Source organism: Lepidochelys kempii, chromosome 3 (assembly GCF_965140285.1).
Source record: "Lepidochelys kempii isolate rLepKem1 chromosome 3, rLepKem1.hap1, whole genome shotgun sequence".
Taxonomy (NCBI): domain Eukaryota; kingdom Metazoa; phylum Chordata; order Testudines; family Cheloniidae; genus Lepidochelys; species Lepidochelys kempii.
In genome coordinates this window covers 50,901,275-50,924,998 of record NC_136382.1, presented here as the reverse complement: position 1 = coordinate 50,924,998, position 23,724 = coordinate 50,901,275, and the positions used below count along the sequence as shown (strand labels likewise).

Genomic DNA, 23,724 nt, shown 5'->3' with positions numbered 1-23,724 from the left:
ATTGTACCGTGCCATGATATCTGAAGTTTTCACATGGCCTGATGGTGTTTCAGGTGAATGGAACACACTTGTGTCTTTCGAGGTATAGCATTCAAGAACCATGTCTGATAATATTTTCCAAGTACACTCAGAGAACCATTTAGAGTGTACTTAATGTCCTCAAATTTTTCTGACTAGGTGGTGATGCAAAGGTGATCTGCATAAATGAATCTTTACATATCAGGGAATTCTGGTCGGTCATTTTTGTAGACATCAAACAGCAAGTGTGATGACACTGAACCTTGAGCCAATCCATTCTGTTGAGTATGCCATTGACTTTTCTGAACATCCATCTCAGCAAAAATACATTGATTCTCAAGCAGGGAGTAGATGACCTGGACCATTTTGCTTCCTCTCAGAATTCTTGCCAATTTCAGTAGAAGTGCACAATGGTTCATGGTGTCGTAAGCAGCTGGCAGATGAACAAACACAGACCCTGTAATTTTGCAGATTGAGAAACTATCTTTGATGTTCTGAGATGGGTTGCAACTTAGCCTTAGCATGAATGAGATGGGCTGAAATAGGCTTGGTCATCAGTCAGCTGCTCTTTCTATTGGCTCTATTCTACACATGATCATCTGTGCATATAGCTTCTAGGTTGAGAAAAGGATATTGGGTGATAACTCTTTCCAGAGCTACGGTCTTTATGTGGTCTGAATAGTGCAATCACTTTGGCCTGTCTCCAGAGCCTGGGGGTCTGTGTTGTCTCCACGCAAGAATTAAAGAAGTCAAACATCCAATTCTGCACTTTTGTGACAAAATGCAGTAATCATTCATTAAATACACGATGGAGTCCAGTTGCTTTTCCACATTTCAGAGTTTTCATGGCTATTATAAGTGTCTCAGTGTTGAGTTGCTCATTGTGCACTTTGCTGTCTGAGGAGTGGACAACATTCCTGCTTAACTTGTTTCTTTTTCTGTTTTGCTTTGTGGCTGGCTGACCATTTAGGGTGCGTTCGTGTGCAACTTGTCTGTGAGAGACTGTGGCAATGAATTTGGGGTTTTGTCCATCAGGGTTCAGCTTGCAAATATTAGCCCAGGCTTTAGTTTCCTATTACAGCACAGGTTTGTTGTTTCAACCATCTCCCTCCAATGGTCACACTGATCCTTTCTATTCTCTCAGATAAGCATGTTCCTGAGTCCAATGGTTTCTTCACCAAACAGATCCAAGTCAAACAGTTCTGAATATTTTTTAGATTGTTGTCTGGTCTGTTCTGAAAGCCCAGGTACAAATAATTTCCAGTGTGCCATAGGGGTGTACTTTGATGAAGTCTTTCACACCAGGGAGACAAATTCTCCATAACACTCATGTGCCAGAGTAATATCACAGATGGATAAATCCAATTCAGAGGTAAAGCCTTCCCAGTCAGCCTTTCTAAAGTTGAATCACAGCAGATACTTTTCAGAGTAACAGCCGTGTTAGTCTGTATTCGCAAAAAGAAAAGGAGTACTTGTGGCACCCTAGAGACTAACCAATTTATTTGAGCATAAGCTTTCGTGAGCTACAGTTCACTTCATCCACAGTATGCATCCAATGAAGTGAGCTATAGCTCACGAAAGCTTATGCTCAAATAAATTGGTTAGTCTCTAAGGTGCCACAAGTACTCCTTTTCTTTTAGCAGATACTTTGTTTTTCTGGGCTGTACTATAGCCTCTAATAGCACTTATTGGTCTATGCTTTGACCTTGGAATTGCTGCCATGACCTCCTTTTTGAAGTTGCCTGTATTTTGATGAACAACAAAGGGTACATTGGGATTGTACTCTTTGTTCCATCATGTGCTTTGGAAGATATATTTGTCACTGAAGTCATACAGCAAAATCAAGTTGTTTGGCGCTGCCCACTTCTCAAATCCTTCCTTATTGTTGTCATTGTTGGGGTATCCCAGATGGTGTTGACACTATTGAAGACCCCTATGATGAGGCATGGTTTTTCTGACAGGGGAAAGTTGGCTGGCCAGGCCAACTGTTCAGCTGGTGGCTTGTAAGCAAAAACTACTGCTATTTTATCAAGTTCAACCATGATGAGTTCCATTGTAGCACAGTGTTTCACAGCAGTGTTTTTCACCCGTCTTTTGTCCAGTACAAGTATTGTGCTGCCACAGATGTTGCTTTTTATGTTCACAGAAATATACATGCTAGGGATTTTTGGGGCTGCTGTCTCTCTCTTTCTTGCAAGCATGATATATGCTTTTATACCAGACAGAACATCAGCCTTCTCTGCAAATAATCCTTCCACATTGAAACTGATGACTTTAGGTGCCCTGTATATGACATTTATGTCTATTTCTCCTGTGTTCTCAGTGCATATTGTCAGATTTGGTGTCTGCCATGGTTAGTGGCAATGGGAGATTAACAGGGGTCATGACGCAGATAGATCAATCAATCGATCAATCGCTAGATAGTTAGATATTTCCTTAACTGTTGCACAACCTAGTCATCATCAGCTGGCTGATTTTTGTAGGTTTCACAGCAGGAGTGAGTCTGCAGGAGGAATTTGAAGGAAGACAAGTAATGTCTTTAATGGATTAGTTCCATGCATAAGGGGCAGTATGGAAGAAAGCATTAGCTTACATAGGAAATATTAACAAACCAAAAAATAAAAATTGTCTACAGTTAAGGCCAAGTCTGATCCCATTGAGGTCAACAGAAAAACTTCCATTGACCTCAGTGGGACAAAGATTTGGCCTTTAATCAGCAAAAAATTCATTAAAATTTTAAATTATTAATGCTAAAATAAAAATATTATTTTCAGTTGAAACACCTTACATATTTCACTAATTTGTCATGGTGACAAATGACTGACAACAAATGTGATTAATTAGATTGTTTGTTTGTTTAACTTAACATTTCTCTCCCTGACCCCTTTACATTTTCTGGAGCATTTTTAACAATTACACAATCTTATTTGTCCCCCTGTCAAGAAACATTAGAATTAAAACTGCACAGATGAAGAAAATAAAAGTTCTCTACCTTTTCCAAGACTGAACAAGCAAACGCCACCGGATTAGAAATGTTCCTGATACAGGAGACTGCACCAGCAGCAAGAGTTTTACCATTCATGATGATTGCATCAAGTTCCACATAACCATCAGCATTCAGTACAGCACCATGACCTGCAGGAAACCATTCCATTTGTAAAAGGTCAAACATTCTTAGCCTTAAGCTTTTGAAATGAAGCAGAGAAAACAATTTCAGAGCTATTTACTACCCTGTTCTCTGACAGCTTTTGTCCTGGCTTCCTGTAAGAGATATTTGCTTTTATAGTCACAATCCTTTAAGTAAATATGATGCTTGTGGCTACAAAAAAAGCATTTGATTGTTTTCTTTGAGTCATAAAGCTTTTATCTTGTTTCTAAAATCATAAACCCTGTTAGGCATTGCATTTTTCCAGTGGTATTGACTGTTGTCCCTTCTCAACATTTTAGGTAATCAGATAAGAGTATCGATGATCATAGAGCAACTCTAGTAATGTAGGAAGATATTTATAATACATGAAATATGTTTACTACTGAGGTAAACATGACTATTTTAGAGACAAGGCAAAACTGATTACTATTGTCAAGTTTCAACACTTTGCATTTCTAATATGCTTCTAAGCTATCTGCTTTTGGGGCATTTAAAAGAGTAGATTCAGAGCCCCTTCAGCATTGTTTAAACACAGAAGCACACACATAATCATTATCAAACAGGCTATTATGGCTGTGAAGAATTCTATCCAAATAGGAAAAATAAAGATGCAAAATCAGTGTAAAGCAAAATGAACAGTAAAATGGGGCCTTACTAAAATTCCCACAAAGATATTATTAGTAAGTGAAAAAAGTACTGTATAGTGAGGGAGGAGGTGTATTATTATTATTAATTATTATTTTCAATTGGGCCATAACCTTTAACATGTGTAGTGATTTTGGTCAATCTAGGCAGCAGTGGGCATTTTTCCCATGTTGGAAAACCATGGCACAATTGTTAGTCTTTGCTTATGGCAAGCCCAGATTGGAATGTCAAGATTTTTTTTTTTTATTAGAGAGAAAAGATGAGTGAGTTAATATCTTTTACTGGACCAACTTCTGTTGGTGAGAGAGACAAGCTTTCAAGCTTACACAGAGCTCTTCTCTGGATCTGGGAAACATACTCACTTTCCCATTATGTTCGTGTCTCTCGCCAACAGATGTTGGTCTAACAAAAGATATTACTTCACACACCTTATCTCTCTAGTATCATGGGGCTGACGTGGCTACAACACTACTGCATACACAATTTTTCTTTTTGTCAGAACTGAGGAGTACTGGCAGGATATACTGGCAAAGCTTGTGTGGAAGATATACACAATCTGCCATGCACCTACACTATCAGTCACTTGCATAAGCACTCAGATTCACCCCCAAAATTATTACAAACCTGAAACAACTTCTAGACTATCCAGCAACACTTTTCTTTCAAACATTCCTACTAATGTTTCTCATTTCTCTGCTTTGAAAGCATCCCTAAAGCACCATCAGGTTTATGACTCAATAAATCTGTGAAAAGGCTTACAGTGAAATAACGGTCATCTGCTTCTAAATTAAAATAGTATCATAACACTAGGGGCTGGTATCTATAAACGTGTAACTCCTATAAGTAAAACATTAAATGGAGAAACAAATCCTTCCCAGACTTGATGTACATGACATAGCTGGGCAGTTAAGCAAAGGACTTCAATGTAACAACAAGGGGGAAATAAAATATAAAAGTTAAGGAAGAAGTACAAATGAAGCTGTTTATTTGGGTTGTTGATATTCTATTTATGTTCATGATAGCCGAGCACTTTACAGACATTAAAATCAACATCTGTCTAGCAATTAGCACAAACCAGCCACCTATCTTATTGATGGGATACCCTCAGGCTAAGGGCACAAATTAAGAAAAAGCCATTAAGAAAAAGTATCTTGACTTGTACCCTTAAAAATAATAATCACCAAACTTGGACTTGGGCAGAATGCATGAGGGAGGAAATTCCAGGACTCAAGTGGTTCTAGTGAGAATGCCTTAATCCCTGAAACAAGAGGTCCAACTCTATGGACAAGAGAGCATGAACTTCAGGATGGAATGCAACTCCCACAGTAGGAAGAAGTAAACTCTGAAGCCCTAATTCAGAAAACCACACTCATGCTAAGAAGTGCTTCAAGAAACCAAATGGCACCACTCTTTGTGGGTGAAAATTGGGAAAGGAGCTTAAAATAGCCAGGTCCCTTGTGCTCTATAAACTTCTGAATGCTAACCCACCTTGAATAGAGCTAGTCAAGAATTTCCCAGCAGAACAGTTTCGTGTTGGTAAATGCTGATTTGCTGAATCAAAACTTTCTGTCAATTAGATTCTGTATAAACTTTTGATGGAAACCCAGCAAGCAGGCTAACCTGTTTCCTGCAAGTCCTCCCAGCTGCCCAGCTCCTCGCCTGGCAGGCTTCTGGACTATTAGGTTCTCCAGACTACCTGGGAAGCTGGCTCCCAGGCTGGACAGCTCCCCAGCTGTCTGCCTGCAGATGGGTGGGTTGCCCAGTCAGTGGTGGCTACTTACCTGGCCAGTACCTAAATGGCCAGAATCCCTGGGTTGCAGGCTTCCTAGCTGTCCTGCTTCCTGGGTAGTACTAACTCAGCTAGCCAACTCCTTGGGCTTCCTGGCTTCCCAGGCAGCAGGCTCCCAGGGCTGTCCACTTAACAGGCGGGCAAGTTGGCAGATGGTGAGCTGTCCAGGAAGCCAAGGAGCTGGCTGCTGAAACTGACTTTTTAAAACATGACATTCCAAATGCAAAATTTTTCACAGGATGAAAACTCTGGTCCCCCCACACTTCTCACGATGTGCTGCAGCTGGATACAGGTTGTTGTCTTGTGTCCCAAACTACAGTCTACACACAGTGGCCAGGATTCACAACCGTCTCCAAAAGCCATGTCAGAGTTTTGACTGTTCCAGGTATTCTGACCTCTTCCACATTTTTTTTTACCATCTTCACTTCGGTAAATTTACTTTTATTGGTGAACTTTGTATTGAATAATGATCACATGGATTGGAAGAAACTGGGGACAGGATGGTGGTCATGATTAAAAAATACAGGGCCAGCTCTCCAGTCAACTCAGGCCACTTTGGAAATGCTTACACTGCACTGTAAACCAACATCTGTGGGACCAGGGCTTGTGGACTCAATGTTTCCAAGCCCACACCTGAGTATCCATGCTGCATTGAAAATCTGGACTTACAATTGCTGGATCCAGGTCTCACAGCTGTGCCAAAGCATTCATATTGCACTACACTCACTTTCTGACTCAGGTCTGCAGCTATATCTGTGTCCACACTGCAAAATTATAAGACTTGCATTCAAGCCACAGAGGGACTTGGGGCTCTGACCTATCCCCCAAGCAGGGTCCTAAGACCAAGGTCCTGCGTGATGACTGAAATCATAGTAATTTGTGTGTGGCTGGAAGGGGGATTTGAGACCAAACCCAAGTAAGAGCCTGGGCTTACTGCACAGTGTAGATTTACCCTTTGAGTCACAGAGCCAGTGCAAAGTGGACATACTCTGCCTGAAGGTTACCAGCAATTAATTCCCCCTGCATAGATGAACTCTCCACTGGTATAAAGCTTGAGGAGGTGGAACAGCTGCCTCCTGTATCAGCCCTTCAGCTGCTGTAAATATTGGCAAGGCTATGGGGTGCAGGTTTGTGGAGATACACTCTTCCCGCTCCCAAGATTTGAGAAGAGCTCTGCACTTAGGATGAATTCAGTCTCATGGAAAGCTAGGGAAAAGAGTTGGTGGAGAACCATAAAGAGAAGGAGATGAACCAGAGTTGAAAGGTTGCTAGAAAAAGGAACTCAGTAACTTCATTGTGTTTTCATTTGTGGGATTTTTTTAACCTTTTCCCTGTCCCTCCAATGGTGACTGGGAATGAACTTTTCTTCTGATTACCCAGAATATCCAGAAATTGTTATAGTTGCAAATGGAAACCTTTACAGTGGGGACCAAATTATTGCATCAAAAGGTGCAAGAGGGTTGGAAGAAATGTATTAATAGGTTTTGCAGTTTACTGATAGAAAGGGAATTTAGCAAATTTATTGTACAGAGACTGATGTTGCACAGCATGTGCTTTAGATGTGTGTGTATTTTTATCACGTTTGCAGATGTCTCAAGAGTAGTAAGATTCTCCACTAGTTTTGCTTATCTCCAGAGTTCCCTCTTTGTATGGTCTTGGAAAAAAATGATGTTCTTGTATATCTAAAAACCTCTTCTAAACCAACTTATTTGATTGCTTCCTCCCTTTCCAACATACTGAAATTGCTCTTCTATGCATAGTTAATTACCTTTTCGGCTTTTCTAACTAGGACTCCTCCTTATCATCCATCCTGACCTTTGGGTGACCTTACTTTTACAACTGTTAAGCATGACATTCCCAGTGTGGGATCGTTTGCTGAACTTCTCAGGCATTTAGCTGTTCTGCTTTCATTTCTACCTCTCCAACTACTGTTGGTTGTTGTTGTAGTTGTTTGTGATTGTTATTAAACACTCCTCTTTCATGTGACATTTCCACGTAGTGCCTTCAAGTGCTTATTCTTTGACCAATTCTTCTTCTCTACCTCTATGATTGTAATTGTGAATAATTTGAAGAACTGTATTGTCAAGCTTAAACTGAACAAAAGTACTGTCAATGTTAGGCCTCAAACTTCTGGAAGCTCTAATAAGCAAGCTTTGCAAAAGGAAGTTAAGACTTGTGGTCAGGATGCGCTACAACCAGGCAACTTTTTGCTGACTCTTATGAAATAAGCAAACCCACATTAACCACACTTAAAACTCAATTGGCTACAAAAGATAAATAGGCCTGAATTATATGATTAACTGACAATTGGCTATAAGGAGATAAGTATGCATCAATTATACAATTGGAGCAACCACACTGACCATATTAGCAATGTGGTCCACCCTGATTGGTTGATCTGTTTTGAAACACGACCAACAGATCAGATAAATCGAAGGCACAAAGCCAGTGTGTGTCTTGGGCATACTACGTACCTGGCCCACACCCCCTGAACCGAAGGGACGTACACTTCTCGACAGTCTGTACCTGGCCAGTGCGGAAAATGGCCGACTGAAGGGTAATGTATTTTCGGACGAATGCAGGGTAAGTCTATGGAGTAAAGAAGTCTGAGTGCTCGAGCGGAATTGATCTCAAGTTGTATCGATACTATAGGATAAAACTAGCAATAGATAAAGGATGGATGATATGCTGGTCTTCAGGGTCTTCTGTATAACCTATCAGGACGAGTGTACGTGAGGTTGTTGTTCACTAGCTTCTTGGTGTATAATAGCTTTACATGTACTTGTGCTTGTCTTTAGTATAAATTGTCAACACAAATGCATGTACGGTTGTCATTCATTAGCTCTTTGATGAATAGTAATTTTACGTGTACTTGTCTCCAATATAACTTGCCATTTGTATGAATTCTTATCCAATATTGGTCTTTGCTTTTTCTTTTTCTGTTTTTTTTATGCTGTTATTATAGTCGAAAATCATTAAAAACCTTACCTGAGGAATAATTAGTAGTTCTTATTTATCTTATACGGACACCACTTGACCTCATTACATCTGTGTTGGGTGGTGGGACGTAGCGAACACCCGGGGTGAATTAGGTCCCCGAGGCATGTCTCCTTATTCCTTTATCTCCGCAGTAATCACATTAACTTTAAATTCAGCCTTGAGTATAAATTCAATGCCGACGATGCCCAAATCTCCATTTCCTTCAATGTTTTGGTCTTTTCCTCACTTTCTGACTGCCTTGTTTTCTTTCTGTACAGCTCTTCACCATCTGATGTAGTCCTCCAAACAAGATGCTTGGGGACAAGATTAGGCGTAAGGAAACAAAGTCGGACCAAAATGCAGTCTCATGCTTTCTCCATCTCTTTAAGACTGTTTGACCATACCTCAGCTTGTGAGACAGAACTTGGGTCCTGATTTCTCAGAATGGGGGGTTGTAAATGATATTAAATATTAATTTTCTTTCTAACAAGCTTTCCAAAACCAGAAAAATCTTAATATTTTAGTAATGGAGCTTTTATTTCATATTTTCTATGGAGTATTATTTGTTAAGTGCTATTCGTGCTGACTGCCTGAAATCTAAGGATGTAGCCTTTCATACTTTCTCCTTTAGATATAACTCGCTGCACATCAGAGGCGGGGCAATGCTGATAATTTCAGAAGAACCGAAATCATTAACTATCAAGATGTATGTGCCTAATGGAGCAATCATGTCATTTTATTGTCTACTTTTTGTGTTTCTCTTCTTCCCCCCAATCTTATCTGCTAAGACACTGTAGTATTACCTCAGTCAAACATGGTATGCACTTTATGGCCTGTGATCATGTTTTTTACTTGTCTGGCAGGCATCTAAAAGATTTCTGGCCACTTGAAAAGACAAAAAGCCTTTGACAAGGTCCCTCACCAAAGGCTCTTACACAAAGTAAGCTGCCACGGGATAAGAGGGAAGGTGCTCTCATGGATCGGTAACTGGTTAAAAAATAGGAAACAAAGGGTAGATACAAATGGTCCGTTTTCAGAATGGAGAGAGGTAAATAGTGGTGTCCCCCAGGAGTCTGTTCTGACCAGTACTATTCAACATATTCATAAATGATCTGGAAAAAGGGATAAACAGTGAGGTGGCAAAAATTGCAGATAATACAAAATTACTAAAGATAGTTAAGACCCAGGCAGACTGCGAAGAGCTACAAAAGGATCTCACAAAACTGGGTGACTGGGCAACAAAATGGTAGATGAAACTTAATGTGGATAAATGCAAAGTAATGCACATTGGAGAACATAATCCCAACTATACATATAAAATGATGGGGTCTAAATTAGCTGTTACCACTCAAGAAAAAGATCTTGGAGTCATTGTGGATAGTTCTCTGAAAACATCCACTCAATGTGCAATGGCAGTCAAAAAAGTGAACAGAATGGTGGGAATAATTAAGAAAGGGATAGATAATAGGACAGAAACTATCATGTTGCCGCTATATAAATCCATGGTACGCCCACATCTTGAATACTGTGTGCAGATGTGGTCGCTCCATCTCAAAAAAGATATATTGAAATTGGAAAAGGTTCAGAAAAGGGCAACAAAAATGATTAGGGGTATGGAACGGCTTCCGTAAGAGGAAAGATTTATAAGACTGGGACTTTTCAGCTTGGAAAAGAGACGGCTAAGGGGAGATATGATTGAGGTCTATAAAATCATGACTGGTTTAGAGAAAGAAGATAAGGAAGTGTTGTTTACTACTTCTCATAACACAAGAACTAGGGATCACCAAATGAAATTAATAGGCAGCAGGTTTAAAACAAATAAAAGGAAGTATTTCTTCACACAGCACACAGTCAACCTGTGGAATTCCTTGCTAGAGGATGTTGTGAAGGCCAAGAGCATAGCAGGGTTAAAAAAAGAACTCGATAAATTCATGGAGGATAGGTCCATCAGTGGCTATTAGCCAGGATGAGCAGGAATGGTGTACCTAGCCTCTCTTTGCCAGAAGCTGAGAATGAGTGACGGGGATGGATCACTTGATGATCACCTGCTCTGTTCATTCCCTCTGGGGCACCTGGCACTGTCCACTGTCAGAAGACAGGATACTGGGCTAGATGGACCTTTGGTCTGACCCAGTAGGGCCATTTTTATTGTCTTATGTAAATAATAATAGTCATTTGGGAAGACAGTAGATCATTTGAACCCCAGTTCCCAGAACATAAAAAATCTATTTCATTTCAAGACAAGCCAGTGAGGCTGAACCATAGAAGTACAATTTTCAGTGCCTGCAATCAGATGGCAAGTGCTATAGACACTATATTTAGATTAGTTGGCCAGCTATCTGTGGTTGTCTCTGTGTCCCCACTCCTGAATTTCAATTAATTCAGAAACAAAATGTCATGTCTTTTCTCTGCTGTATTTAAAAATGGAAATGTAAAATTCCATTTCCCAATATCCTCTTTAACTTTCTGTCTTTTTCAGAACAAGAAACAAAATCTTCCTCCAAAGGCCAAATTCAGAAATGGTATGAGCAGTACAGCTAAACTCAGGTCAACAGGCTTGCACCCACTTATAAAAGGTCTGAATATGGTCCCCAGACATTAAGATTTTCCTTTGATTCACACTCTAGTTTTCTGACCTCACCTGTTTTATATTCAAGATTGCAATATATACTCCTAAAATATCACAGTTCTTTTTGTTTTCCCTTCTCGTCTCTTCACAGTTGGTGGTATGTTCTTCTTTCATGCTGCTCTATCATCTGGAACAGCCTCTCTGTGCTTAATTAACTCCCTGACTTTTTCAAAATCCTATTTCAAGACTTGTCTCTTCTCTCTGCCCTATGACACCTGACCTTTGTAATAAAAATCAGACTTACTCCCTGAGCCTCTGAGTTTCCTTGTGTTCAATCATTCTCCTTGAAACTTATCCACAGTGTTCCTGTTTATTCTTACCTTCTACATCTGGAGATTTTGCTCTGTTATATATTGTGACCATGTGTAATATACATTATTTTTCTTGCATTGGTAGACTGCATTCAGATATGAAACTAATATTTTGTGTGGATATTGCTATGCAAAGATAAAGTTCATGTTATGACATATCATGTGTCAAATTCGCAACTGTTATTCTATTCTGAAAATGCGAAACGCATTCCATATTTCCATTTAAAAATGTTTTCTTCTATATTATTTGATAATGCAAATGAACAGCACCAAATTCTGAATGAAAATATTACATTTGTCAAGATGATCTGTCAAATGGAAATATTCTGCAGGATTTTCAAATAGAACTTTTGTTTTCAATTACAAGACCCAGCTAAACGACTTAATTGTCTATATAGTGTGGTACTTGCTCAGAGAAATTGAATTGAGTTGGTCTTTTTGCCATGGTATTTTGAAGCTTCATGCGTGCTCTGTGAAATCCCTCTTTGTGAAGAAATATGTATTCGCAATAAATAAATCCCAGATATTCTTGTTGAATCTCATATATATCCTCTCTAAAGATAACTTTTCACCTATCACTATTTCAATACTGCCTCACATACTCATGCAACAACAAAATAGAAAGATTAAAAATATATTTTATCACAAACACTTAATAACTATTACTGCGTGACTGCCCCCATGATCCCTATGTCCATATTACTTGTTATGATGGATTTACCTTGTATATTTTTCGATGAATGTAGTACTCAAATCTAAAAGTCACTGGAAACTGACACAAATCTCTCAATGTCATCTAAACCCCATTTATGTAGACAGAACAGAAATAATCCAAATTTTTATCCAGACTCATTCACAGCAAAACACATCGATGGATTAAAATTGGAAAGAAAAGCTATGGAATCGGAAAGTTACAAAATTCAAATCCAGATTTCAGTGATGTTTTGATGTGAGTTTTTAGTTCACGTTCATGTCAGGATTAAGTTCCTTTAATATTACAAGGTAAAATTTAAAGATGGAGTTCATAAAATTGAAAAAGTGGGTTAGATTGCTAAATCTAATTAATTTGTATTACCAGTGATGAATGATCAATTAGTAGCCATATACAGTAATTATTAACATATCACTTTGACTACCAATTTTATAATAGTATATGGTGAGTCTGGATTACTCATTTTTTTTCAATTTTCTATACATTCTTTAGTATTTTTAAAGTGATAGGCTTCATAGTTTAAACTGAATAATGGAACTACAATAGGCACTGCATTAAAGGACTCATTACAAAACAATTTCCATCATTTACATGTAACATTTTACAAAATCACTGGAAACTACCAAAAAATACTTTATGTCAAGAAGCATGATCAAACTCCTTTTCCTTCCTGTCAGATTGTTCTTAAAGTTCCTACAAATCAAGCTTACTACTCTGCTTCACTGCTCAGTGTGGCTTCAGATTAATCTGCAGAGTGTCAATAAATCATAAACTCTTTTATTCATGCTCAAAGTGCATTCAATCAATTTTACCCACTGCTGAGCTTCTGGTATTATCAAACGATCTATCTTTGTGCATTTACTAAATAATTTAGGAAGATGATATTGACTGATTAGACATTAGTTTGAAGTTCGCAGAATCTATAGTGACATTAAAATATTTCTGGTTGACAAAAAACTCTCCAATTGTTGTTAGAATTATAGGATTCACACTTCATTTGCTTTTCTACAGTATACAAGTTTCCTTTTTAACCAAAACATTTCCTTCCATGGAAAACCACTTTGTTAACATCATGTCTTGTGTTAAAGCTAGCCTCTAGTCCACATCCTGTTCTCCTATGGAAATTTATTATCTGAAACAGTCCTTGATCCTCTGGTTAAAAAGAGGCAGACATTGCTTCTCTGGGGTTTATTATTCTCTTACAGACAGGATGCTTGTTACAGTCACCAGGTTACCCATGGCTAGCTAGTACAGGAAGTCAGAGATACACATTCAGAGAGATACAAAAGACAGTGGGCAAGCTCAAAGGCAGCTGATGAGCTAGACATATCTATCCCTACTGTAGATTCTATTATAATTCTAAATAGGTTCTTCTACAACCCTTATCACTGTGATATCTGAGTGCCTTCCAGTAATCCATTAAGCATCAGTCACATGGTTTGTTCTCTCTCTCTCTCTCTCTCTCATCCTCTTGTCAGGAGGGATAATTGTTTTCAGTGTAGTGTTTGGTTTAGGCAGAAGGAGAAGTTTGTGATGGTCCTTAGTTCTTGTGGGAGTTCATTAAATAGTCTCAGACTGGCCCCTGAGAAAACTCAGTTTACTACACAGATAAGCTTAAACCTTGTGAGTCCCATTGTGCCCAAAAAGCAGAACTGTCAACCATGCTTCCTGATCCTGGAGTTTTTGGTAATTTTTTAGATAGCCTGGATCAAGCCATTGAACACTTTAAAGATAACGACTAGGACATTGAACTTGAGTCCATATTCTATGGAAGCCAGTGTAGAGAACAGAGGACAGGCCAGATGTGCTTGCAGTAGCTTGTGTTGGTTAGGAGACTACAGTGTGAATTTCCTAAAGGCTGATGACTCCATGCCAGGGTATATAGCATTGCTGTATTCCAGACAGGAGATGACAAAGGCATACATAACTGAGGTCTGGTCATCATCGGTTAAGATGGAACAGAAGTTTCCAGCAAGCCAAAGATAGTAGGCATTACTCATAGATGCTGCTGTGTGATAGCTTAGTGTCACTGAAGAATCCAGGAGCACTCCTTTACTATGGACTGAGCTGACCAATTGCAGGTGTATACATGTAGATGTCTATCTGGTTCAGTATCTGAGGACGTATAGAGCATCCAGGTTACCAAATTTCTGAGCACTCAAACAATCCCTGGGAATTCCTTAATTTTTTTTCATGATTTGTGAAGAGCTCCCACATTGCTGTATGTGAGTCACCCAGCCCAGATTCCCTTATTAATGCAGCCTTACCCATTAATAGAAACCTCTTGAAGTTAATATGAAGGAAACTCATTGGCTATCTGGCCATCAAGACAGTCCGGACGTTCCACTAAGACCAAGTGTGACAGGGTGGCCTCCTCATAAGGGTACTAGTGCCGAGTGCTCAGCCCACCCCACCGACTCACTTGGCCCTTTAAGGATTTTGAAAGACCCAATAAAGATTATATGAGGACCTGTGGAGAATACGGCTAGAGAAAAAGCGGTCCCAGGAATAATCAGAGATTGGGAGAAAGATAGGTCCTGTTTCTTTAAAGGCCTGGGATTAGGAGCCTGGCAGAGTGGGCAGAACAAGGCTCCCTTCTTCCCCAACCATTCAGGGTTGAAAATTTTGGAGAAAAGGGTTAGCATAAAGGCTGCCTCCCTCCCTTGCAGGGAGGGCAGACACTGACAAGAGAAGGATGAGCCACTGAACTCTCCAGATTGAAAGGCTAATAAGAAAGGGTGTTCAGCTGAAGGAAGCTGACTATTCCAGTGCAAGATTCTGAGACACAAAAACTGGCTCCAGGAAGAGGGCTGTGTGGGAACTCCTGCTTGAGGAAAGGAAGGTCTGGCTATCCAAAAGACAAGAGGCCTGAGAGACAAACCCAGACCCAAAGGGAGGTCTGAATGGGAACTCCTGTTTGCAGAAGGGAGATATTGATGGTTTTAAAAGGTAAGAGACAGAGGGACTGCTCAGAATACAGTCTCAGCTGCTACAGAAAAGGGGTGGGAATTGTCTTTGAGAAAGTACCCTTGTAGCTGGCCAAGGAAAAGCTGTGAGGATCCATAAATGCAGGCAGGGCTAGCAGACTCCAGAGAGCTGGTGAAGATGTTGACAAGAAGGGTGAAGTTAGGAGCAGCTCAGGGAAGTGTAGGAGTCCTTATCCACCGAAAACAGGGTCCTTGGGCTGGAACCAAGAGGAGACTGTGGGCCTGGGTTCCCCTGCCTCTCCCCCAGACCAAGGGTGTGTGTGCAACAAGGTTAAAAATGTAAAAGAGGCCAAGAATTACAAGTTCCAGATAAATGTTGGGAGACAGACTTGAAGGCCATTAGATATTGAGTGTCCTATTTTTGGACTTTTTTTTTTATTTACCCTGGAAGGGGAAACGGACTGAGTAGTGATCTGACAGAAGGGTTATAACATGGAAAACAACAGATCACTGTGGAACCGGAATGGCTAAAAGAGGTGTGTGACATACCAGGGTACAATCCAGATTAATGAGTAGCTGTGTCATTCCTGCCCTGCAACCTTGGGTGCCTTACAATGCCTTGCTGAAATAGCTCCCACCTGGGCCACTCAAACACAGCTTTCCAGCATGTAAGCCACATCCTGAGTGTCTGCGTGTAACTGCAACCTGCCAGCCACACTTGGGTTACATTCTGGCTCATACCAGCCTTGCGTATACTGCAGAGTGAGCCCAACACTCCCCTCTCTCAGATTTCCCCCGAAAAACCTATGTCTTGTACTGCCCTGCCCACTTCTGGATAGTACAGATCTCTTGAATCCATTATTCCTTTAAAGGAATAATATTCACATAATTTGTCACCCCAAATGGAGAGACTTCAACTTGAACACACTGAATTAGAAAAAAGAACAATAAAATAAGTTTATTAACTACAAAGAGATAGATTTTGAGTACAAATAATGTCACATAAAAGTCAAAAATAGTTACAAGAACAATAAAATAAGATATTTACTAATACCTAACTTGTTATACACGAGCCTCTCACCTCCAGAAATTCAAGCAAAGTTTCTCACCACATGCTTACAGCAGTCTTACTGACCAAACTCTGTAGATTAGGACCCCTTCTCCCAGAGTCCAATAAATGCTTCCTTTGTCACTTCAGGTGCCATGAATGAAATGGATAGGAATAGAGAGGGGGTCCCTTGGGATCCCTGTCCTTAATTTTTGTATAGTTTCAGTCCCTCTCTTGAAAAATATTTCCAGATGGGCATCAGGAGACACAGTCTATGTGGAAGGATGTTCCCTGCTGCTTTTTCTCATCTATTTGAGCTTTCTCTGTTTCGCTTCCTGCTTGACGACTCTGTTTACTGCTTAAATGCAAATTAAACAGAGCACATTCCTCTGTTTAGGATAAACCTGTTTTCCAACCTCAGTTTGAGTAGGGCTGTGGGGTTTGGAACATGTGTTAATAATATCATACAGAGAAATTGTATAACTTTATATACAGTGTTGCCACACACATTTTACCAGAATGATACTGACCATCGAATTATGAGTTTTCAAACGCTATCTGATAAAATATGGCTTGTACAAAGTTATTACAATAGTGTGTAGGGTGTGAACACAGAAGTAAATTCTGTCACAGGGTGCTAAAGTGAAAAAACCCTGCAACACTTCATCTGAACATATGGAGGCGCTCTGGAGGTGAGAGGCTCGTCTCTAACAAGCAGTAGGTATTTTTGATCTTGGACAAGTGTCTTTGTGTATATAGTCACAGTTTCAATCCTTTCCTAGGTCTGCTGCGTCATAAGGAAAAATGTTATTTGGAATATTTGATTCTCTCTTGAAGACTACTCAGGTCCTGTCTACACTACAAGCTTAGGAGTCATGTTAGGAAGCCACATTAAGTCGATGTAATAATGTATGTGTCTACACTACCAAGTCCCATCCACAGACTTAAGTTGCCTGTAAAGCGCTTGATTCAACATCCACAGATTGACATGGAGATAGTGTAGACACCTTATTGTATAATTAGAATGAACTGGCCTCCAGGAGGTATCTCTCAGTGCTCCGCTGTGACTGCTCTGCAGAGCACTTTGCACTCCACTGTACGTCAGCCAGGTACACAGGAATCAGCCCCTCCCCTGTTAAAGCCCAGGGAATTTTCATTTCCTGTTTCGTCAGCATGGAGAGCTCGCCAGCACAGCTGAACATAGAGACTCAAGGCCGCAAACGCATGCCAGCATGGAGAACACAGGAGGTGGTGGGTCTTATTCCTGCGTCGGGAGAAGAGTCTGTGCAGGCAGAGCTCTGATCCAGCAGAAGAAATGCTGACATCTATGCCAAGATCAAGCAGGCCATGGGAGAGAAGGGCTTCACCAGGGACATGCAGCAGCGCCATGTGAAAATAAAGGAACTTCATCAAGTGTATCAGAAGACAAGTGAGATGAACAGTCTTTCTGGTACTGCCCCACAGACTTGCTGCTTTTATGAGGAGCTGCATGCGATTCTCGGTGGTAACCCCACCACTACCCCAAAAGGCAAGTGGATTCCTCCCAGGAGTCCCAGGTCACCTAGGTCAACAACAAGGAGGACTTGTTGACAAGGAAGAGGAGGAGGAGGGGAATGGGAGGCAGGCAAGTGGAGGATCCAGTACCCCTGACAGCCAAGAACTGTTTTTAACCCTGGAGCCCATCCCTTCACAGGACCAATTGGCGTCTAAGTGTGATGCCGGGGAAGGCACCTCTCGTGCACGCACATTTCCAGTAAAACGGTAGGGGTTACATGCTATTATTTTTATGTTTAATCTGAACAAAAAAGGAAGTGTAATGGGTATCAGTGGCCACTGCAGCTACGCAGGTGGTGCTCTCCGAAAAAGACTGTTTAAGTGGACAGGGATGACTCAGGAGGATATGTTCAATGAGTTAATGCACACCTCCAAGACTGAAAAGATGGAGCTCAGAGCATGGAGGATTTCACTGTCCGAGAACCTGCACATGGACAGAGGACAGGAGAGCATGCAGGGAACAAAAGCACGCCACTCAGGATGAGATGCTGAGGATTATGAAGGAGCAATCAGACATGTTGAGGCATCTGGTTGAGCTAGCTGTTAGATTCCCTCTGCAGTCCTGCTGAACTTCCTGTCATCATCGCCCAATTCTCAATCCTCTACCCCAAATGTCCTATGAGGCGGGGTGGGGGAGAGAGAGTTAGATATCCCTTGCACTCAACGCCAGGGGAAGGTTCAGGGAACCGAAGGCACCCATTCCCAGACCTTTGATTGTTATTGCAGTGAATCTGTAAGCAAGCTGTCCTTGTTTCTCCCCTCATAGTGTTATCAGCCCTTCTGCCCCAGATTATCTTTCATTTTTTTGCTGTCTGTGTGCACCATAATACTAAATGGATTGTGAAGAAAAGGCTCTTTATTCATTCCACACACGGTGGTTGGTTGAGGGTGGAGTTTACAGGGGAGAAAATGCAATGGAATGTTTGGTAAGGAACAACACAGATTACTGTCACATTACTCTGGCTCATTGCTGAAACTGGTCTTCAAAGCCTAACAGAGACACAGAGCCCCTCAATGTGCTCTTCCTATTGCCTAGCATCTGGCTGCTCAAAATTGGCTGCCAGGCGATCTGCCTCAATCCCCCACCCCGATGGAAACTTTCCTCCCTTTGTTTCACAGATATTATGGAGCACACAGCAGGCAGCAACAACAATGGGGATATTGCTTTCACTGAGGTCTAGCAAGCAAACAGCATCAGCGGTCTTTTAAACACCCCAAGGCACATTCCACTACCATTCTGCACTTGCTCAGCCTATGGTTGAACTGGTCCTTATTGCTGTCCAGGCTGCCAGTGTATGGCTTCATGAGCCATGGAAGCAAGTGCTAGGCTGCGTCTCCCAGGATCATGATTGGCATTTCATGATCATCAATGGTTATTTTGCACTCTGGAAAGGAAGTCCTTGCTTGCAGCTTTCTGAACAGACTTGTGTTCCTAAAGATGCACGCATCATGCACCTTTCCTGACCATTCCACTTTGATGTTGGTGAAATGGCCCGTGTGATCCACCAGCACTTGCAACACCATTGAGAAGTATCCCTTTTGGCTTATGTACTCTTTTGCAACTTGATCTGATGCCAAGATAGGTATATGTGTTCAGCCTATAGCCCCACTGCAGTTAGGGAACTCCATCGGGACAAAACCATCCATTATGTCTGCACGTTGCCCAGAGTCACTATCTTTCTTAGCAAAAGTCTGTTGAGCGCCCTGCAAACTTGGATCACAACAGATCCCATGGTAGATTTACCCACTCCAAATTGATGCCCCATGGACCGGTAGCAGGCTGGCATTGCAAGCTTCCACAGAGTGATTGTGACTCGCTTCTCCACTGCTAGAGCAGTTCTCATTTTAGTATTGCTGAACTTCAGGGCTGGGGAAAACTCTGCACAGAGTTCCTGGAAAGTGGCCTTACTCATTCAAAAGTTCTGCAGCCACTGCTTGTCATCCCATAGCTGCATTACAATCTGGTCCCATCAGTCAGTGCTGGTTTCCGAAGGACCAGAAATGGTGCTCAACTGTGTTCAGCTGAGGCGTTACTGTTCCTAGCAACCACTAATTGTTTTGCTTTATGGCTTGCAGCAGGACTGCTTGCGTGGCATCACATTGTTCTGCGCGACAGCTCCTGTCTCAGCTGTGGAAATACTGCAGGATAAGGCGTGAGGTATTTGCAATGCTCACAACAAGAGTGTACAGCTGAGCAGGGTTCATGCTTATCATGCTATGGTGTCCAGGGCTAACCCAAGCTTTTGAAAAAAGGGATGAAAAAGCCTTGGTTTGTTTGCCATTGATTTCAGGGACACAGGGAGGTAAGTGCATCATGGGATGCTAACACCATGTTCCCATAACCACCTGCGCCAACTGTTTTAGTCACATAAGGCATTGCATTTCAGAATTCCAGAATTCCATTTGGCTATATGCACTGTGGGATAGCTACTCATAGTGCAGTGGTCCGTGCATTCATGCAAGCGCTGCTAGTGAGGATGCACGCTGCCAACATAATGAGCGTGGTGTGGACACACAAGATTGACTTGCTTAAATCAGAGGTTTGATGTCGACTTACATAAAGTCGACTTAACTTCATAGTACAGATGTGGCCTAAGTCACTGTTAGACGAACTGCTGTATACTATGATTTGTTGTCTCCTCAAAGAGACTGTATCTGTATTGTCTTGTATGAGAGAATGAATGGCAACTTCTAAAAATGGCCGTTTCACTGACAGTCATGGGAAATAGCATCTTGGATGGCATTCTGTAATAGGATAGACCAATGGATTATTAAAGCATCAGCAAAGGTTTAGGGCTTTCCTTGAACCTATGTGCGCCCTATAGCACATTTGCTTTTCTCCCTCTGATGCAGTTCTCTCTTCCATTAAGTATCATGAACATTTCTAACCTATCATCAGTGTATGATTGCTTCCTCTTGATCTTTCTAATCCTGGCTTGCTGCTGCTGGACATACTTTGGTTTTGGACATCATCACAGTTTTTCTAGTGTCATGTCACTGTCCAACACCATTTGCTTTGGCCAGAGTTCTACTATGAGTGTACTGCAGATTAGCTTCTTCATCATTACACCATAGAAGCATATTTCTGCTAGCTGATACCATTCCTTCATTCCTGGGGTTGATAATGAATTTGGGGGGTAAGGTAACAGAGCCAGGCCAGGCCTTCTTCGACTACACTGACAACTTGGCATCATTAGCATATCCCCCCTCTGGGATAATGGTTTTTTTCTGATGGCTGATTACAAAGGTAGTCCTCTAGCTCAAGTGGTAGAAGTCTGTGCTGAATGAAGATTCAGGGTTGAAACCCCAACGATGATGCATCATAGAATGTTACAGTTGTGCATATGAGAATTTGTTTTTATGTTTTTCCTTTTTTTAAAAAGGAAATTGTATCCCATAAGCTACATTTAGGTTGCAAAGACCAGCACTCAAAAGAAAGGAAATGCCAAATTTCCTGTGCAATTTTAATTCTGCCCCCTTGGGCTTATACATTATGACACAACCTTTAATTACATGTCCACATACTACTTTTGAACAGGACCCCTGCCTCGTTCAGTGCACAGTCTGTTGTGAGCAGAAGCCAATCTGGGTAGTATCAAGGAGATAGGTGAAGGAGGGCAAGTCACAGCATAAGAAAGACATTGTATCGACTCACTCATTTATCACTTAGAGATAATGACCTTATCGCATATTAAGTGGTGGGGGCCGTTGTCTGGCTTGTTGGAAAAGGTTTGCGCCTCTTTAAGGGCTAGAGAGCCTGGGATTAATTTTCTTCTGCTTCAGCTGCAGAACAGGTTAGCAAGGGGACGCTGATATATCCAACCCTCACGGGTAACTGGAAGAGAGGGGGGACTATATAGGTCAATGCCAGTGTAGGAAAAGCCCTCTTTTACCTGGACCAGGCAGAGAAGCACCCACACTCCCACCCATGGAAGTGGTGAAATACTGGATTTTGTCAGGATCTGCTCTGGGCACTGTGCACTAATCACTTCTTACTTCAGGGGCTGGAAATGAATTGTTCCATCACAGCCAGATTTGCCAAGGGAAAGTGATTTTTTTTCACTTTCACTATAGCAGATTTGGGGGTGCTAAATTGGGCAAACATGAAATAGAAGTTAGGCTATGATGTCACAATTCATTATGTAAATGTGGTGTGGATGTCCAGTGCAAGTACTCCGTAGGGTGGGGATAGAGTGATCAGATAATATGGATTGGCAAAGAACTTAAAGGAGGTATTCTTTAAAGGAGCAGAAATAGTGAAGGGCAGGTTTCGGGGCTCCTGTGACTGATATAGCAGGGAGCCACCTCCACCCTGAACTCTCATTTGAGGGGGGCGGTTTTAGGACCCAGCAGCAGTGTGGCTGGGGACCAAGATGGGTAAGGGGGAGGGATGATGGAAGCCCCCCTGAGTATAAAAAGTGAAATGATTGTGGGATTAACTGTACAGGCCTCAACTTTCCAAAGTACCAGGGGGTGCTCGAACCCTGGCTCTGCTCTAGGCCATGCCCCCCACTCCACCCTGCCCCTGAGACCCCACCCCTACTATGCCTCTTCCCACCACTGCTCCACCCCCACCGGCCTCTTCCCACTCAGTTCCACCCCCTTCCCCAAGCACACTGCATCCTCGCTCCTCTCCTCTCCCCACCAACTTTCTGCATGCCACAAAACAGCTGATCACGGCAAGCAGGAGGCATGGGGCCCGCTGGGAGGCGGGACATGCTGAGAGGGTGGGGGGAAGCTGATGGGGGACTGTCGGTCAGCACCCACCATTTTTTCCCTGTGGGTGCTCCAGCCCTGGAGTACCCATGGAGTCGGTGGCTATGATTACCTGCACTGTATGCTTTTATCTGTGGTGTACATCCAGACATTTAAGAATAAAGTTGTGACCCAATTAAAGCACATCCAGTGTCTCCTGTCCTCCTTCCAGCATAGCCAGACAAAAAGGAGTTAGTAGACAGGGTAAAAGAGAAAAGAGGAGTGAAATGATTTATTCAAAATAGGAAAACATTAATGCACTGGAATAAGAGGGGAAAAGTCAAAGGAGAGAGATTCTCTAATAACAGACAGAGAAAGGATGAGGAGAGAGAAAAGGCAGTTAGGAGGCAAGAGGAGGAAGTTGTTCACAGAAAAATGGTGGTATCTCCCTCCTCTCAACACAAATTTAATAGCAGGGTACTGTAATGAGGTTTATATTTCTTAGACTTCATTACTATTTCAAGATAAACTACAGAACATTTATTAGTGTAATATGAAGTATCATAAATAATGTAAACTAAACTAGTTTTTGAGGAGATTAAAAGTTTGGTTGATAACAGTAATAGTGTTGATGTAATATACTTATACTTCTTCAAGGCATTTGACAGGGTACTGCACAAAATTTTGATTAAGAAACTAGAAAGATATAAAATTAAAATGGCATGTATTCAGTGGATTAAAAATTGACTAACTGATAGGTCTCAAATATAATTATAAATGGAGAATCATTATTGTATGGGTGTGTTGCTAGTCAGGTCCCACAGGGATCAGTTCTTAATCCTATGTTGTTGTTTTTTTTTATTAATGACCTGGAAGAAAACATAAAATCATCACTGAAAGTTTGCATATAATACAAAAATTGGGGAAGTGGTCAATAATGAAGAGGACAGGTCAAGAATATAGAGAACATAAGAACATAAGAATGGCCCAACTGGGTCAGATCAAAGATCCATCCAGCCCAGTATCCTGTCTTCCAACAGTGGCCAGTACCAGGTGCCCCAGAGAGAATGAACAGGACAGGTAATCATTAAACGATCCATCCCCTGTCATTCATTCCCAGCTTCTGGCAAACAGAGGCTAGGGACACCATTCCTGCCCATTCTGACTAATAGCCATTGATGGACCTATCCTCCATGAATTTATCTAGGTTTTTTTTAACCCTGTTATGGTCTTGGCCTTCACAACATCCTCTAGCAAGGAGTTCCACAG

General features: G+C 41.4%; 1 protein-coding gene across 6 annotated transcripts in view; it reads right to left on the bottom strand.

The window, feature by feature from the left end:
• LOC140908681 (isoaspartyl peptidase/L-asparaginase) overlaps positions 1 to 23,724 on the bottom strand; it is a 239,633-nt gene that overhangs the window by 172,657 nt on the left and 43,252 nt on the right. For all 6 annotated transcript variants that reach the window (XR_013635541.1, XR_012157952.2, XR_013635543.1 and 3 more), the window contains exon 3: positions 3,011 to 3,153. Coding sequence is in view for 2 of the 6 variants with exons in the window: in XM_073336337.2 (XP_073192438.1) it covers positions 3,011 to 3,153 (143 nt within the window). In the remaining 4 variants the exon portion in view is untranslated. The remainder of the gene's footprint in view (positions 1 to 3,010; positions 3,154 to 23,724) is intronic.